We start from the raw sequence: 18,021 nt of genomic DNA, 5'->3' as shown, positions 1-18,021 counted from the left end.
TTTTTCATTAAACAGCACAATGTGTTGACAAGAGACTTCATTGGTAAGAAAACTAGAGCACATTAATATACATTGTAGTTTATAGACAGGAAAATGAAAATATTAACCTATAAAAATTTCACTCAGGACAATATTCTCTGTCAATAAACCAATCAATAGTTTGCATTTACAAAAGGAAGGGGGAGGAGGTTTTGTGAAAACAACAGCCAGTATTATTGATTGGGAGTGACCGAGTCTCGGAAAGCATCGGGCACTTGCAGAATGTCAACATGTTTGTGCAGAATCTCTTCTCAGCATCTCCATGGCAAAAATATAGTTGTTTACCTCAGATAGACAATCAATAAGAAAGTTCAAGCTGTTCAGTGACAGTCGCTTCCATGCAAATGTAAAACAATACATCTATAAGACCGAGATGTAACCTTTTTCCAGAAAAGTCAAGGTTTTAGAGAGAGGGGAAAAAAAATTGGTAAAATGCTTAAAGAAATCTGGTTAAATGGATGGAGTGTGTGTCTCTAAAAATGCTACATTGTATCCTGAGATCTGTCATTAAAAATCAATAGATCTTGCTAAACAAACAGAGCGGGGTGGAATTTATACACACACGTCACACACAGGGAGTACAGAGGCTTGTCCCAAGTTCCACCAACTTGTGTTTATCTATGCAAAGCTCAGTCAATTATTCCATCCCAACACTGGGTAATCACTATACCTGAGCAAATTCTTCACCTTCAATCACTGAAAACCAAATGTCTAATGATTTTTTTTTTAGAAAAAAAAAGTTTTCTGGAGTTATCTCACTTTCCATGATCATCATGAGGATGCACAAATCACTATACTGACAGGGATGATTTTGCCAAATCGATGCCACAGATCACAAGTGACAAAAATAGACAGTTTATTTCTTTTCTGCCCTTTCCTCTCAAATAATTTTTGACCTATCTGACTGCCATTGCAAAAGAACAGTTTTAGGCCAAGGTACAGATTTACTGCAGAGATACATAACTTAGGGAGAGGACAGCTTTATATATTCAGTTCTCTGTTTGGCAATGTTTACTTACAGAAAATATACTTGTACTGTACCTATTGTCAGTGGAAGGATTTGACCTACATTTTCCGTAGACAGTGATCATTACCTTAACTTTAAAATCCCTCCCTGTTGTTCAATGAATGTTTACCCACTACATTGTATAGCATCAAGAAAGGGTACATCATCCAAGGGGCCTAACAAGTGACATTATTAAAAATGTCACCCTCATTAATTTCTTTGAAATCCTCTTCATTCTTTGAGACATATGACTACAATTTAAGCATAAAAATTGAATTTTTTTCAAACTATGCATGATACATGGCTAATGGCTACCAGATGAGAATTTCATAGTCCCAAATATGCATTTGACATAATATAGTTCCATATATTCAAGTGATTTACTCAAAGAAATGGGTTCAAGGTTCAGGAAGTTAACATCAACAGGGATCCACTAATTGATGCAAAATCAAGGAAGAAAGCATTCAAAGCAACAATTCTCCAACTGACTTAAAAAGAACAGACACACATGAAAAACTCCAAATCTAAGTACAATAAATTTAATAAGATCCAGCTTTGTTTCAAATACCTATAAGGATCCAGAAACCAATATTTTTCAAAGTTACAAGTCTTTACAAGACAAGTTACAGTCTTTTAAATTATCTGAAGTGACCAACTATTCTTCCAGATATTTATAGCCAAATATTATTAACTAAGCATCTAAACAAATACTGACCTTGACCTTGCAAATAAGGGGAACATCGAAAACATCAATATTTTTCTCAAATGAAATGTAATCTTATTTCAAACTTTTCCCTACTTTCTTAGAGGGATAGATCGGAAGTTTATACCTAGAACTCGAAACAATGCAACACTTCAAGGAATATTACACATCTCCTGTTCCAAATCTATACAAATTTTTTTTTTCAGAAAGTAAAGCGTCATGAACATCAAAGAATTTCAAAAACCAATAGATATGTCAACAAGGATTATAAAATCAAGAATGACCTTAATACATAATTGAAATACAATGCCATTTTCAAACATGAGGAAACAATAAGATAATGTGAGCAAAAATAAATCTATTGGAATAATTCCAACTGGGTCCTGTCTTATAAAGTAGATAGGTAATGACATTTCAGAAATATACCAACAACTTGACCTCCTTGTACTGAATATATATACATGTTCTTTCAAAATACTGTGAAATCACATGCATATATTTTTTTCAGATTGGTTGTCCATGGATTAGAGATTGCCATATTCTACTTCATCCCTCATATACCCTATTTTAGTTTGTAACTTCATCTAATACATGTATTGCCCCTGACAGTCATGTGTTATCCACAGGAAGAAGGGGGGGGGGGGGTAGGGTTAAAGAGGGCAGGAGTTGCCTTTCTTGGGAATGCTGCTGTGATTTTTGAACCCTGAATAAAATTTTTCACACAGTAAATTTTAAGTTTGTCTAATAATAACTGCCCACAGGCCACAACTGTTCTGATGTGTACTACATAAATAAACCCACCCAAACAACTTGTACCCTATATCCAAATACAAGGCAAAGGTCACAACCTTGAACTCTGATCCAACTCCTAAGCCTCTGACAAACAATTGTTTTTCTGTATTTTGAAGCAACATAAAAAAAGAAGCACACTAAATTGCTTTCTGTAAAACTTTGGTTTTCTTTACTACCTTGTAAATATGACTTGGGAACCTACATCAACTGACCTCAATATACACAGCATACGACAAGAAATGATAAAGTTAGATGGATTACAAGAGGCGGTTGGCAAAGATGAAGATTAGCACACATTTTCAATGACCCCAGTAAACAAAAAATAAAGGACAAATGACATAATATTTAGAGATAGAGGAAGTACCATACATGAATACTGGTAAGGATTTTATCAATGAAGTCTACTAGCAGAAACATGTTTTTTTTAAACAAATTCAGTCACAACAATATTATCTTATGGCTATGAAACACTGTTAGAATTTTATTTCTATAGATCTTATATCTCTAACATAAATCTGCAAAGAGTTCAAGGGTCAGATTTGCAAGAAACTCAAGGGTATACCTGAGAAAGGAATGCCCTTCATATGTTAACCTTACTATTGTAATGCATACAGACTGCACATTGATTGCCAAATTACTTTGAATCGTGAACTTATTTGTAGGGTCAACATCACTATGACCCTGACCTTTGATTTTGCAAACATGATATAAAACTTGACCTTACACCATGACTTCTAGCTACCTTTGACCTAAGAACATATATTAACCAAGACATCGAGTGCAAAGTTACTCTAAGCTTTGAATTTTAATTGAGCTGTCAACATACCTATGACCCAAACCTTTGATTTTGGGAAGCATAACCCAAATTTGACCTTGCAGCATGGCCTCAACATTTGACCTGAGGACATTTAAACTGTATATAAAGCATCAAATTACTCTAAGTCTTGGATTTATTTGAGGTGTCAATATAACAGACCTGATCTTTGACCTTTGCAGCAAGATTCCCAACTTAACCTTCCAGCATGGCCTCAACCTTTGACCTATGAATATCTATATAAACTATACATCAAGCTCCCAGATACTTTGAATCTTGAACTTATTTGAGGTGTCAATGCAACTTTACCAGAAACTACAGATCTGAAAATGTTCTTTTTGAGTCATTGTTTACAAGGTTCTAATACTACGATCAGAGGAAAACCTTACTGACTTATTTGACACAGGCAAAGTGGAAATGTTAACCTGCATACTTTTGTCAGGCAAAGAACTTATGACAGTACAATCCAGAGCTGGGACATATAGCAAGAGACTTTAGTTTTTGAATATGGTTTTCTAATGAAAAATGAAGTCCAGTGTGTAATAAACTCAGAATTGCACTGAACTTTGATGATTCTAGTTTTAAAACTTTGTATTGCAGATACCGTATCATATGATACAATTTACAATATATTTATATCACCCCAGCTCTGCTGTACAGTCATCTATAAATTCTGCACTTGTACACGTGAAAAAAAAAAGAAATCTTGAAGACTACTTACATGTGCTATACCATTTACTCCATACCCTGAATTTACAAACCCCTGAAAAAATAAAGCATTTCAATTAGTAAATAATCATTTGGATAATAAAGAAACAAAACTTGAGAAAATATAAACATACATATATTTATTTTGCAAGTTTTATATAATATTCAACAGAAATTGGCTTGCTCTTATCTTAAATAAGAGTGCAATCTCATTAAAATAAAGAAAGTGCAAATGTTTGAAATAATTGACATTGCTGAAAATTTAAAATGAATTAATGAATCATTATGGCATTGAGTCATTCATATAACATTATACAGATCAAGGCAGTAAATCCATGCTACATCAACATTGTTTCATTAATAATATTATAGATAATTTAAAAGCCTGTTTCTTATTGTAAATATTTTTTTTTAATATATGTGTTTCTTTTTTTGGGGGGTAACATACCAAGATATTGTTTACTTGTATTAAGTTCTACGTGATAAAGAATGAGAATTCTGCTTTTTCATCATGTTCATCTTTTTATTTTTCTCAAAACACAGTTACAGTTCATGACCCTGCCTCATCTCTATACACAACCACGCACTAGTAAGCATGTTATAACGTGATTCTACACATGCATAGGCAACCCTCCAGCGACTATACTTCTGGTAGGGAGATTCAACCTTCACATTCAAAAAGTTAAGAGGAGAGAAAAAAAATTATTCTTTCCAATTCGAAAGTTCGCAGTAAAGGCCTACAAGGGAAGGGTTCTAAATATAAGACAATTCTTGCAAAGAAAACCAGGTATACGGTGTTGTGGATATAATTCATTGAGTTTAACATGGAGACTGTAAACCCTCTGCAAAACCGTCTGCTTTCAGCAGGGCATCACATCGAGACACCTACGCATGAGCTGAACAAAATCAATATTTCTCCCTTTAAATATGAATAATTGTTAACTGTTGAATGTATTTATATCCTACAAAGAATTTTTTAAATTTGTTTCAGAAAAAAAAAAATCTATCTCAACTGAAAGACAGACAAGGGAAGTTTAACCCTACTATGAATCATAGTATGTGTTAGAATATAAGCCAGTGTCAAAGTACCATAGGCTGGCAATAAAATGTTATTGAATATTCTTTCCACGTTATATCTTGGTCTTAAACACCATTTTGCATTTTATTCAAAAATTGAAGGAAAATATATCATGCAGAAGTTTAGATATGAAGTGAAAATTCAAACTGACTAAATGTCAACAACATTTTAACATTTAAGACATCTACAGGAATTCTGTTTATCAAAGATTGAAAAGTGGAGTGTTGTATAAAATAATTTATTATTGTGAGACAAAACATAGTAAGTACAGAACTTTTGAAAAATTTTCAGCTCTCTGGTTTGGCTTAATCTACACCTTTTACTTTTTTTTTGGTTCCATTACAATGACCAGGTTTGGAAGTGTACTTGTACAAATGAATAAGGTATAATTTCCCTCCGCTTGAGCTATTTTTAACCTTTTTTTCTAGAAGGAACCCCTAGTTGCTGCTCCTTCGCAGCACTGAATGCCTTCTACACATACACACTTTCAGCGGGTTTACAGCCGTCTATTGATTTTTAGCCTGGATTGAACCAATAAAAAGAATAAAATAAAAACAAAACTTTTTTACCACTTGTTATAAATCAAGGATATACTCGTCCCTCTACAACTTTGGGTATAATAGTCTCTGCTACCACTTTTTTCCTCAATCAAGAATACATCACCAACACCACAACCTGTAAATACTGCTACAAAGACAATATTGACAGCTTCAACATAATTTTTTTTTCAAAATTTGTTGAAAAATTATCATAGAGTTGACCAAGTATTTAGAAACCTAGCTGTAACCCCATACTTTGAAAGTTGCTGAGTTTCTGAAGCATCCCAAGTAAAAGTTTCAAAATTACATCACTTTTACGACCTGTCAATTACTTAACTAATTTTGTGTTGTCAATATGTATTTATTTTTTTTTTTGAATTTGAGATAAAAATAATCCACTCAAAGTTGGAAGTCTGAGAAAAACTTTGAAAATCAAAAATGGTAAAAAAAATTATACACATTTTTTCTCTTAGGAGGTTAAAACCTAGACAAGCATAATACAGTACAAGTACAGCAAGGTTAAGTTAGAATTCTCAGTCTACCATCCTGATAATGAGGATTAAAATAAATTGCCAAGTTGACATATAATTTGAATTTCTATGAAAAATTCTCTTCTTGCTTGATTTATTCTGATATAGTCTATGTTTTCTCTGATTTCTCCTCACCCTTTTCCTTATTTACTAATAACATCTTTGTTTAAGGTGTAAAATGTCAAATCTACTTACAAAATAATAGGGTGATGTTTTGTTGGTACTGACCCAGGATTTAGAACTTTGTTCTTCACTGGAATTCCTTGTGATTTTTTGAATCGATACTCAAATGGATAACAAATTACCCCCCCCCCCCCCCCCCCCCCCCCTTCCTCCTCCTGGCCCCTCCCTTAACCTGATACAAAATTTACTGATTCTGACTATGCTATGTTTTAGTGCTATTTCTCTGAAGGTCACTAATTATGTTCCCTTTACCCTTCTTCATCATATAGGACAACCCTGCAAAAAACACAGAAAGAAGCCATCTGCTTTTATAAAGAGCTACCACTGACATTGGCATTGTGTCCTTGAACTTCTAATATTTTTCAATTTTAAACCAGTAAAAAATATATATTAAAGTCCTCATAAATGTATCTTATATGTTCTTCAGATGATCAGGCAATGGTTCATCATGGACTTTGTAATCCAACTGTGGGACTTTCAGATGAGACCATATAAACAGAGGTCCGTGTGGCCTTGGATGCTGGCACGAAAAAGATCACTCACTGCTTAATGGCCTTGAGTGCCAAGCATAGGTCAAAATTTGCAGCTCTTAACTGGCAAGTGGTGGCATCTCCACATATGAGGGAAAATTTCTGGAGAGGGACATTAAACAACAAACAAAAAAACAAAACAGAGAATGTCAAGGTCAACACATCACTGACATCTGTTTTTCAGGTTTTCATCATGAGTTACTGGTTGCTGATTTTAAGAATCTAATCTTCCCTGATCCATCTCATCACCTGTTGATCAGCTTACTGACAAGATGCTCAAAGATTTAAACCCTTGTTTTACTAGACATATACCAGATATTATAAAGTAATAACACAGACTAATCTTTGAATGTCTTGGAAGATCAATTTTTATAATCAATCAAGCCATATGCACTAAACTTTCCTTTTTAGACAACATTCAATATTTTGTCCAATTATGGCACAGGATACATTTGCCCCTTGATATCATGGCATAGGAAATATTTGCCCCACAAAATCATATCCTATATCTCTTTAATAAAGAGTCTGAACAAACCTAGCTTATGGTTCAATTGTCTGTGGTACCTCCTTAACCTTTGATTTAATATCAGCATCTGTGGTTTGAGAAATGGAGAATGCTTAGTTCCCTAGAAGAGATTTCCAATTCTGATTTTTGTGAATTAGACTTTTATTATGATTACATACACTCTTTGTACATTTTTCATGACCTCTGTTGTACAAAATATATATAAGGAATATACAACAGAAGACTGAGAAACATCTATTTAAGTCTTGTATAATCCGATTCCTGCTGACTTGTCTTTTCTCCCTACAGTTACATAATTTGCCATCAGATGAACAACTGATCCAGAGGTACACCATCTGCTATTGATTTACTTAATCTTTATATCAAATAACTCAGGTTAAGTAGCAATTTGTCTCTTTGAAATCTCTCATAATATATAGGTAGCTGTCTGTTTTGGACCAATATGGGTTAATTTTAATTTGACTATTACTAAGATGTCAAAAGGCAATTCAAGTAACATCTATCACCCTTCCTTCCCCATCACTACCAAAACAGGAAGCTTTTAAGCAAAAATAAGCAAAGATACCCTTCAAAACATATTGCTAACCTGAAGACTTTGTTCCGTACATCACTAACTCACCCACACACAAAGACACAACTGCATTACTATATCCCCTCCAATTCCATTGCTTTGCTGCTCAAGGTTTTTAAAGACTCTTACTATCTATTCCTATGTAAAACCCTTATTTTAACCCCACTGTGGTTCCATCTAACCCCTTGTAATCATTTTTGAACAAACTTGAACCTTACACTACTTGATGCTGGTTCAAGATAAATATGACATCTTGGTTCCAAGGTTCTTGAAAAGAAAATTTTATTAAAGATTTTCCCTAAAGCTTTTTAGTTATCAAATTGATCCCCTATTGTTTCCCATCCCTATCCCCAAGGGTCATGATTCAAATTTACCTAAAATACTTCTGTATTACCAGTAATATGACTTATTCTGACTCTGCTGGTCTTGAGAAGATTTTTAAAAAGGTATTTCCTATATATTCACATATATAACTTTGATCCCCATTATCCCTGGGGGTCATGATTTAAAGAAACAAATTTACACTACTTCTTCATACTAACTGTCTCCCCTTAAAAGGGTGGCCCTTCATGTGAGGAAACTTGTATCTTCACCTAAAGTTGCTTCAGGGCAAGTTTGGTTTAAATTTGCTCCTGAAGATGAAACTGTGAACAGTTTACTACAACAAAGACAATTAAAGAGATGGAACAAATTTTGATCAAAAAATTGGTTTGGGGTCTGGAGACTGGTATGGAGAGTAAGAGAGAAATAAGAGCAAGTATTAGTCATCCAGACCAATGACCTTGAAAACTTCATAGCCTTGACTTCTTTAGATGCCTGTAAAATTGATAAGCTAAATGTTACATGTCTTTTCTGACACAAAAAACAAACCTAATATTAATCTTTACCTTGACCTCAGAGACCAACTTAAGCCCCTACTGTTAATACAAGACCATCGACTGAAAATCCTTATATTACTGACCTTAACCCTGAAACCATAGACCCTAATATAAGGTAAGTTTCAGATTTTAACATTTTTTTCTGCTTTTTTTTTTTAGGATGTTGCAACTTTATAACACAATCAATGAAAAACTTTTTCCCCTTAAAAGTCAAGCTTTTTATATATATTTTGTCCATGGTTGATTGTGCTGTTTTTATGATTTTATCCCACTATCATAACTAAAATATGTATCATCATTTTCATATGCATATATATGAACAGTATACTGCAGCAGTTTCATTGGCTGCTACATGCATTACTTAAGTCTGTTGCATCTGAAAATCAGCTTTTTTTTCTGGGACACCTGATGGTTAACACATGATATGACATTAATGTATTTTTCATAAATATGGTATTTTCCATCTCTTGTTTCCTAGAAATTAACATTTGACTGGCTATAATTTTAATTTTCATTTTCATGTTCTTTCAAAATGGCTATTTCAGACAAAAGATGCTAAAGTAGGGAGCGCATGATGTACATCAGGTCTGCAATGGGACCTTAAAAGAATTGGCTGCAAAAGCTCAAGATTTCAAGTCTGGCACTTCTTTAGCTGTTCAAATCTCACTGCAATGTGCAGTTCTCACTCAGAAGTAGGCAGTTCATCAACCTAACTATCATTCCTTGGGTACAGTCTTACAAAAGGATAGCGGTTATAATTTCAAGTACAGAAGATTTCAGATCATTTATCACTCATTTGATTGGTCGGTATAGTTATCTGAATATTCATGAAATTAAGAAAATTTGCATCGTATAAGGAGGAAGCAGAAATAGCAACGGGTTTCCAACCTTGACAAGTTCACCCAAAAATATTGTCTGTGGAAATGAATTTTTTTTCTGTAAACTGTACAAAGTAACTTTTTTTCTCTCTTTGTTGCATATCTAAGCAAGTTGGCCAAAAATATCCAAAAATTAAATTAGATCTCACTGTGCCTGGTTCAGATTCTGCATGTATCTTTAAACCATCCATTGTTCTTCTAAAATGTTCTAAAACATCATCTACTTTTAAGGCCTTCATGTCAAAGCCAATAGCAAAAGTCCTGGTATTACATATGCATGAACTGTGTACATATTCTGTGTCTATCTAGAACAAATATGCCCACAGTACATGTAATGTTGATGTGCATGTAACATTCAAATGGATTTTACTGCCTTGAGATTTTCCTCTCAATGAATCAATACTTATGAATATACAAGTCTGCTGTCATATGCAAATGCTTGAAAACTGATTGGCTCAATTCTGTCTAATATACTTGCATAATCATGAAATGCCTTAGCTTCACTAGAATGATCACAGTTCTCTCTCCTCTCGGGAGCTGCACAATATAAATCCCAAAATACACTGAAAAAGAAAAGTATATCACAATATAATTCCCAAAATACACTGAAAAAGAAAGTAGAAAAGTTCAATAAAAGTCTAAAATCATGAAATGTTATGTGAAAAAAATATTTGAACATAAACTTTCAGACCCATCCTAATAAACGCCAAGGGTGGATAGAAAATAAGATAAAGTGGGTTGATATAAAACTTGTCATTTTAAAGTAATACTAATGAAATCTTCATTAGCAAGATTTTCATGAATTTTGATGACTGGTTTATAGGTATATTCTTTAAACATACAAATGTATGTGCTATAAACGTTTCACATGCAATTCGTCTTGGGTATAATAATGTGAAAATAAAGTTTTCATGAACATAACACTGATTTACAATGTGTGCAAGTTTTCTGAAAGCAAGTTCAAAGCTTATTTTAAGATGACACAAGTGCATGTACAAAGTATTTTCAGAACTCAATAGGATTCTTTTTTTCCCCAAAATTGAATATGGCAGGAGTATAAGCACTTATTAGGATGAATATGGTATAGATTAAAATTCATTTAACATAATTTTATCTACTTGCAAAATTTTTATTAAAGATATTTAAATGTTCTTCAAAATTCCAAAATATGAAAATTTTCTATAAAATTTGATTTTTCTCAATTCTTTTTTCAAGTTGAATCTAACTTGAATTTTTTTTTCAAGTTGAATTTAACTTGAAATTTTCTTGATGTTCATAAGACTTACCACCACCAAGAATGTAAAAACCCCGGTGGTTCCCCTAATGTTATGTTCTTTTCCCATCGTATCTACAAAGACAAAGAATTCAAATATATTTATTGAAATATCATTTAACTACAAAACAGAGAATTCAAATCGTATTTATTGAAATATCATTTAACTACACGACAGAGAAATCAAATCGTATTTACTGAAATATCATTTAACTAAACGACAGAGGATTCAAATCGTATTTATCGAAATATCATTTAATTACAAGACAAAGAATTCAAATCATATTTATTGAAATATTATCTAACAGTTTCCTTATTCCATACATATGAAAATATTATATCATATCTGGAATATGATTTTGGAAAGTGGAACCATACATATATAGAGAACTAAATTGATCTACAGCCTCAGCATTTGAAACATGTACACTTATTTTGAAGTTCAAATGCTTTGCTCTTCACATAAAACCCCCTTCAACAACTAATTTTATATGATATGCATGTACATGTATTTTGAAATGTATAATGCCCCGGATGTAACTCTAGAAAAGACTGGTAAATTGGTAGATAACAAATATCTACAACAACTTCCTGCTTTGGGAGTCCCTGTTACAATTTGTGCTGATGAAGATTAAGACATTAAACTTTGGAAAGTAGGATTGACACCTAAATATGTAAAGGGAAAACTCTCCATTATATTTTACGTTTTATCTTATCATTCTTTGATTAAAACAAGCTGCAATCTCTGAATATGAGAACTAACACTAAAACACATTTTATAACAGTATTTTATTGGTCCTTAGGGTAACTTTATATAGACCTATATCAGGAGTTAGGTAAAAGTATTTATTAGGTACAATTGCAAATTAACATATAAACATGTACATATACATATTAATTAGATACATGCACCTCATATGATGCCCCCTAAATATTACACTGACTTCCATTTGCTTTTTTGACCAATATATGACCATTATATGTACCTATACAAGGTAGATTTGCGTTCTGCACTTTGTACAGGACCTGTCTCAACGCTGGACTGTGACAGAGTCATCACCTGTACACTCGGTGGATTCTGGGCTGATCTGATTTGCGTCCTGTACTTTCTACAGGACCTGTTTCACCGCTGGACTGTGACAGAGTCATCACCTGTACACTCGGTGGGTTCTGGGCTGATCAATAGGATACATAACCAGAACTCTCTGTGTGTACAGATCTTAGTCAACACCAGATCAATACATACCATCACAAAAGTTACAAGATTCAGCCACCAATACTAAGATTCCAGGCACATGGTGTCGCGTATTAAAAATTCATTTTAAAAAGCCCTTTATATTTGTACAACGAAAAAAAAGTATTATCCTGATTTTTCAACAGGTATATATATTGATTTTGTCTTAGGTATTCTTTCTTCTGTAACTTTTAAAAAAAAATAAAATTGTCTGATGTCAGAACCACTGCAAAGGTGCTTCCTACCTAAAGATTTTCCAAAGAATTCTAACAAAATCTGAGTCTAGACAGCAGCACATCTCCGTGTTTTGAAAGGAATCATTCTATCTTTGTTTCTTTCATATAAAACCATTGAGTCACCTTAACACAAGGATAAAGTCTTTAAATGTATTTTCACTGGTCCCAAAATGTACCATGACCAAAATCTACCTTCTGCATGAGAGTAAGGAATACAGAGTGAAATTTTGACAGAAACAACAAAAGTAAGCATAAAATCTGCATACAAGATGAGTTACAAATGATACTTAACAACCGTCCAATAATTTAGCTTTTTCACCACTTTATAAAAATTTCTTAACAGGAAATGTACCAGATCAGAAAATCATATCAACAAAAGAAAATCAACATCCTGTCTTAGGAGTGAAATCAAGGAGTGACAGACAGAGGAACACGACTCTGAAGAAACAAGGGCACATCAACAAGTTGTCACAGGGGGGAGGCCTAAACAGGCACCTGTTGTATAATAGCTAGTACATAGTGTACCATCTTTTCCATTTTATGGACACACAGCTTGCTTTCTCTAAACTGTCCCATATTCACAATGGCAGTTGCATCAACATGCAACAAGATGGGAGTATGTGTTCAGGAAATGTTTTTTAAATTTAATTCTAGAACAGACTGGAATGTGTCTGAGGTGCCTTCCAATGTGGGAAGTCGGGGTGTTTTGAGATTTATGAGTCCAGATGTTTCCTGGTGTACCTGCCTCTGAAGTTGTAACTTTTATTGATTAGTATTCACATGAAGAAATGACCTATTGGCATTCTTTCTCTTTAGTTCTCTAGTTCCAATCAATAACCAATGCTAGTCCCGACACCAAAGCAAATGAGTGTGTGTGTGTATGTGTGTGTATGTGTGTGTCTGTGTGCACATTTGTTGTAAATGCCTTTTTTCAAGCAGACAGCACATGTATCCATGTGTCCCCACGTCTGTTACACACATATAATGTAGGTATGTCCTAGGGCTCGTTCAGACAGCGATGCTGGCCAGTGAACCATAACACTCTTTGCATGGGTGAAAGTGATGTGTTTGTACAGTGTCATCAAACATGAAGCATTTCAAAGCACAACAGATCTATCTGCTTGATTACCTTTAAAGAATTTTTTTCTTTTATTAAAAATCAAATCTTACATTCAAAATGTCAAAGATTAACTCATGTTATGACCTAATTTCTGTAGCCCAAAAAGATTTGGGATGTAAAAATATATCTCTAGCCTAATTCACAAATTATGTTCAATGCTGGATAATAGATTTCAATTCGAACGGGTGATCGAGAGACAAACAATTCAAGGAGCAAACTTCACGCTGATCTAGGAAGTGCAGGTTTTGTTTCCAGCTCTAACAAAAGTACTTGGAAAAATATATCACTGGTTGATTTTTCTCCGTACGTTATATATTGTCTCATCCTGTACGGCTGCAATACACATTTCTACTTCCTCTTACGTTAACCGTACACATTATCTATCTACGTATAATAACTCCCAGTAACATTCAAAGACAACCTGACAACCAAACCCACACATTTTTTTTTAAAGTACTGTACTTTTTCAGCAACTCTTCATTAGTATTGTTAAGCAAAATAATCAGTGTACAGCATCAATATAAGGAAGCTAAACAAGGAGATACATCAAGTCACAAATCAGGATTTTCCATATTTTTATCAGTTTTTGCCAGCTCACATTCCCAAATTCCTTCCACTGGACAATTATTTCGTATGTACTTGATCATGTTGATAAATTGCAATACGCAATTGTTTTCCAACAATTTTTCAAGGAGTAAAAAAGTGCTTAGAATCATGTTCAAATACTACTGCTCTTTGAGCACTCTAAATATCTCAACTAATCCTGGAATCTTGTTATCCCCCCCAAAAAAGACATTTTCTTGACATGGTTATATCTATATCTTAAAATGTCACGATCTCAAATACCGTGAACATGCCAATTTTAGTAAGACAAAAACTGTGTTTTCCTCAATTTCTTTTACCTCAATATCTCAAACTTTCTGATATCTTGAACTTTTCCTCTGTCTAGATAATGAGGTTTGACTGTAATGTGATCCAATTTCAATAATCTTTGAGACAATCAAGATTCTATAAAATCATTAAAATTGAAAAAAAAGAGGCAAATTCTTTTAAGTATAAACCTTGGACCTACTATTTAAAATTCCAATCTAAAAGTACATACTCTTTTTTTTTTTTATAAGCTCTTGGATTTCACCTATTTAAATTTTGGGGATATGTTAAGTCAATCTTCCACATATAGTAATTTTACAAATGGCTATTATATCAGTCACTGTGGCTATCTGATAAAATTGCAATATAAAAATATTCTTCAGTAGGAAAAATCTTGTGGACAAACGATATATTTATGAAAGAAAATTAAAAATTTTGCTCATAAATTTTATTTCACTATGACATTAAGGTAATTTTTGTTCAAAATAGATCACATTGCTGAAGGATTCCCCTAAACCACATCAAAGAGAGTACTAAAGAGCATGATCACCCAGTGGGAGGCTTGACTGCCATGTCAAATGTTTCATGATTCAGTCATTCCATCTACAGAGCCTAGCTTTGGTCATATGAAAATGGTTTTTACAAACTTTTTGAGGATTAACTAACTCTCTCCTTCTCTCCCCTCCCCTCCCAATTTTTTATATTGGATATCATACCCCTTCCTCCCTTTTTTTAAATTGGAAATCATGTGATAAAGGAAATGGAGACATCTTTTTCCACTAGCAATCTGTGACACATTTAACTATAAATTCCAGCTTCCTGGAAAACAGTGTCTGGTACTGATACATATGAATAGACTAGAGTAATATTTCAAAGACATAAACAGAAATCTGGTCAATAAACTCAATGACAAAACAGTATCATTTATGTGAAGGGGGTCGATTTTTCAAAAGGGGAGGAGGGGATGATGGGAAAAGGTTAAAGATAATGAAAGGCTTGTTCACTGTCCAGTGGATTTTCTGAACTATAACAGTTACTTATTGCTTTGAGAACTTCTTTGTAAAGATTCAAAATCAAGACCAAATCATACCTGCCAGCTCATTGAAAATCAAAGAACCAAAAGTTCTGAAAGTCCAGTTTTCATAGTAACTATTCATATTTGTTAACAAAAATCTTTGCTTTGTTTTCATCGTTTTATTCAAGGTTTCTACAGTCTCAGTAGCAATTGATCAAAATAAATCAACGCTGGTTTTCATCAGTAATTGCAAGTATGCTAATCAGTCCATTTTCCAACTGGGTTTGAGCTTCAATCTACATGTTCTATACATTAAATTCATATGAGAAAATGTAGCTACAATCTTCTGGAGATAAAACAATTTCAATGATTTTTGGATTTTCAGTGAGCACTAGGCAGTGACATACTTTGATTTATGTTTGTACCAAATTGTCAATGCACATTTCCGGTCAGATCAAGTGCTAATAAGGAAATGTTGGGTAAATTTCACAGGGTTTAATCAGTGCAAAGAGTGCTCCAGAAATGGATTTTACATACTGCATAGTGCTTTTAGACCTTAACTATGGTTTAGAAAATTGGTTCAAGGTCACTGCACACCCTCTATGCATATAAAGGTTAAGTTTTATTCCAAGTGGGCCAAAGCAAGAGCAAATATGCTCTGGATTAGGATTCTTACATGCAAAGAGTTTTATGACCTTCACCTTTTGTCTACAAATTGGTTCAAGGCCACAGAGTCAGAGAGTCATGGAGTAAGGATTTGAGCCTTACATTGTGGTTCAAAGCCCACTGTGAAACGTTGGGACTCGTCCTTGGGAAATGACAGAATTAACAGGTCTCGTGTTCCAGTAGGTGCTGGCACAAAAAAGATCCATCACTGCTCAATGGCCCTAAGTGCCAAGCATATGTCAAAATTTGCAGCTCTCTACTGGCAAGTGGTGGCATCTCCATATGAGTAGAAAAATTCTCCAGAGGTACATTAAACAATAACAAACAAATCAATATCACTTTTGACCCAAGAGAATGACTCAAGGTCACTGCATAACCTCTACCCATCCGCAATGTTAGGGTGAAGTGCGAGTCATACTGGGCCAGGAGGAGAGAAAAAGAAGGCCATAAGCCACCATGCTCACCCGAGTCACTATGTGTTATTCTTCATCTGCAGATGTACCCCACACATTTTACATCTTTCATCATATATAGTGGCCCCATTCCAGCCCCTGAGTTCATGATTTAAACAAACCTAAATATATACCACTTCAGAGTTTTCCATGGCTTGTCATGGCTTTGCTGTTCTTGAGAGGGATTGAAATATTTTTCCAATATCTCTGATAATTCTGATTCCAGATGCTGCCCATCATGGCCCCACCCCACCCATGATTTGACCAAACTTGAAACTTCACTACCTCGGTACCTGAACATGCTGAAGATGCCTCCATATAAATATGACTTATCTTGGATTTCCTGTTCTTTGACAAGAATTTTTTAAACGATTTTTTCTAATTATTCCACATGTGGAACTTTATTTGTCCATAATGGCCCCTGCTAACCCAAGGGTCATGATTTGAACCAACTTGAATCTCTATTAAGTTGTAGAATGAAATTATTTTTCTTTTCTGGTCCAGTGAATCCCCTCTAACTTAAAATTTAATGTTGAAAGTTTGGTTGCAATTGGCCGATTTGTCCTGAAGAAGAATTTGAAATTGTACAAAATTTGACAAGAAAGATGAAGATGACAGTCACAAAAGAGGGATTTTTTTCTATCAGGAAAGCTCATTTCAGCCTTTTCCTCAGGTTAGCTGATTCAATCAAAACCAATATGATTAGTTTACAATTTTGAAGTTAGATCAAATAATTTTTCTCTATACATCTCAGCTCAATGCAGTCAAAATTCTCTCATACCTGTGCATTTCAAAACTACAGACACCGTCTCTAAAAATTGTTTTAAAAAAAAAAATCTGAATGTATAGTCATTTTTTCCATATGAATGTTAAAGTTAAAACTCACATCTTCACCTTTTTAATAACAAATGGTTTGCACTCGTTTTTATTTTCCGCTAGTCAAGAATCAAATAACCTCAAATTCTAACCTTTAACCTAAGTAACTAAATCATGTCATTGCCAAAATACTATACATAATAGGCCTATAGCTTCTTCCCTATTAGATGAAATCTTAAAAAATATTCTGCCATGAAAGACTATCATAAAAAATATATACCATCTGCAACAAGTTTTATCAAACCAAATACATAAAAGGTAAGTTGGATTCATGGAAGGTAAACACCTCCTCCCACCCCCACCCTACCAACCTGTGACTCTAAAAAAAAAGTCTTAGGATAACAGAAACAGAGGGGGAACTGAATAATATGCGACCAAGTTATCTTTTTCAGGAGGCAGAAAGGTGTCTGATCAATTTATTAATTCAAATTACTGTCTGTATCAATACAAAAAGAAATGTGCCATTTCTAAAGTTTTTCAATTACCATATTAATGGTTCTGTCA

General features: G+C 33.8%; 1 protein-coding gene across 15 annotated transcripts in view; it reads right to left on the bottom strand.

The window, feature by feature from the left end:
- LOC134279783 (single-stranded DNA-binding protein 3-like) overlaps positions 1-18,021 on the bottom strand; it is a 52,453-nt gene that overhangs the window by 30,484 nt on the left and 3,948 nt on the right. For all 15 annotated transcript variants that reach the window (XM_062762190.1, XM_062762180.1, XM_062762184.1 and 12 more), the window contains exons 4-6: positions 11,062-11,123; positions 10,254-10,338; positions 4,076-4,117 (exon numbers count right to left, since the gene is read on the bottom strand). In XM_062762190.1, coding sequence (XP_062618174.1) covers positions 4,076-4,117; positions 10,254-10,338; positions 11,062-11,123 — 189 coding nt within the window. The remainder of the gene's footprint in view (positions 1-4,075; positions 4,118-10,253; positions 10,339-11,061; positions 11,124-18,021) is intronic.

This window comes from Saccostrea cucullata, unplaced genomic scaffold (genome assembly GCF_032062105.1).
Source record: "Saccostrea cucullata isolate Sc308-1 unplaced genomic scaffold, CSIRO_AGI_Scuc_v1 ctg699, whole genome shotgun sequence".
NCBI classification, from domain to species: Eukaryota; Metazoa; Mollusca; class Bivalvia; order Ostreida; family Ostreidae; genus Saccostrea; species Saccostrea cuccullata.
Note: the sequence above shows the minus strand (reverse complement) of the source record. Positions and strands in the feature narration are given on the sequence as shown.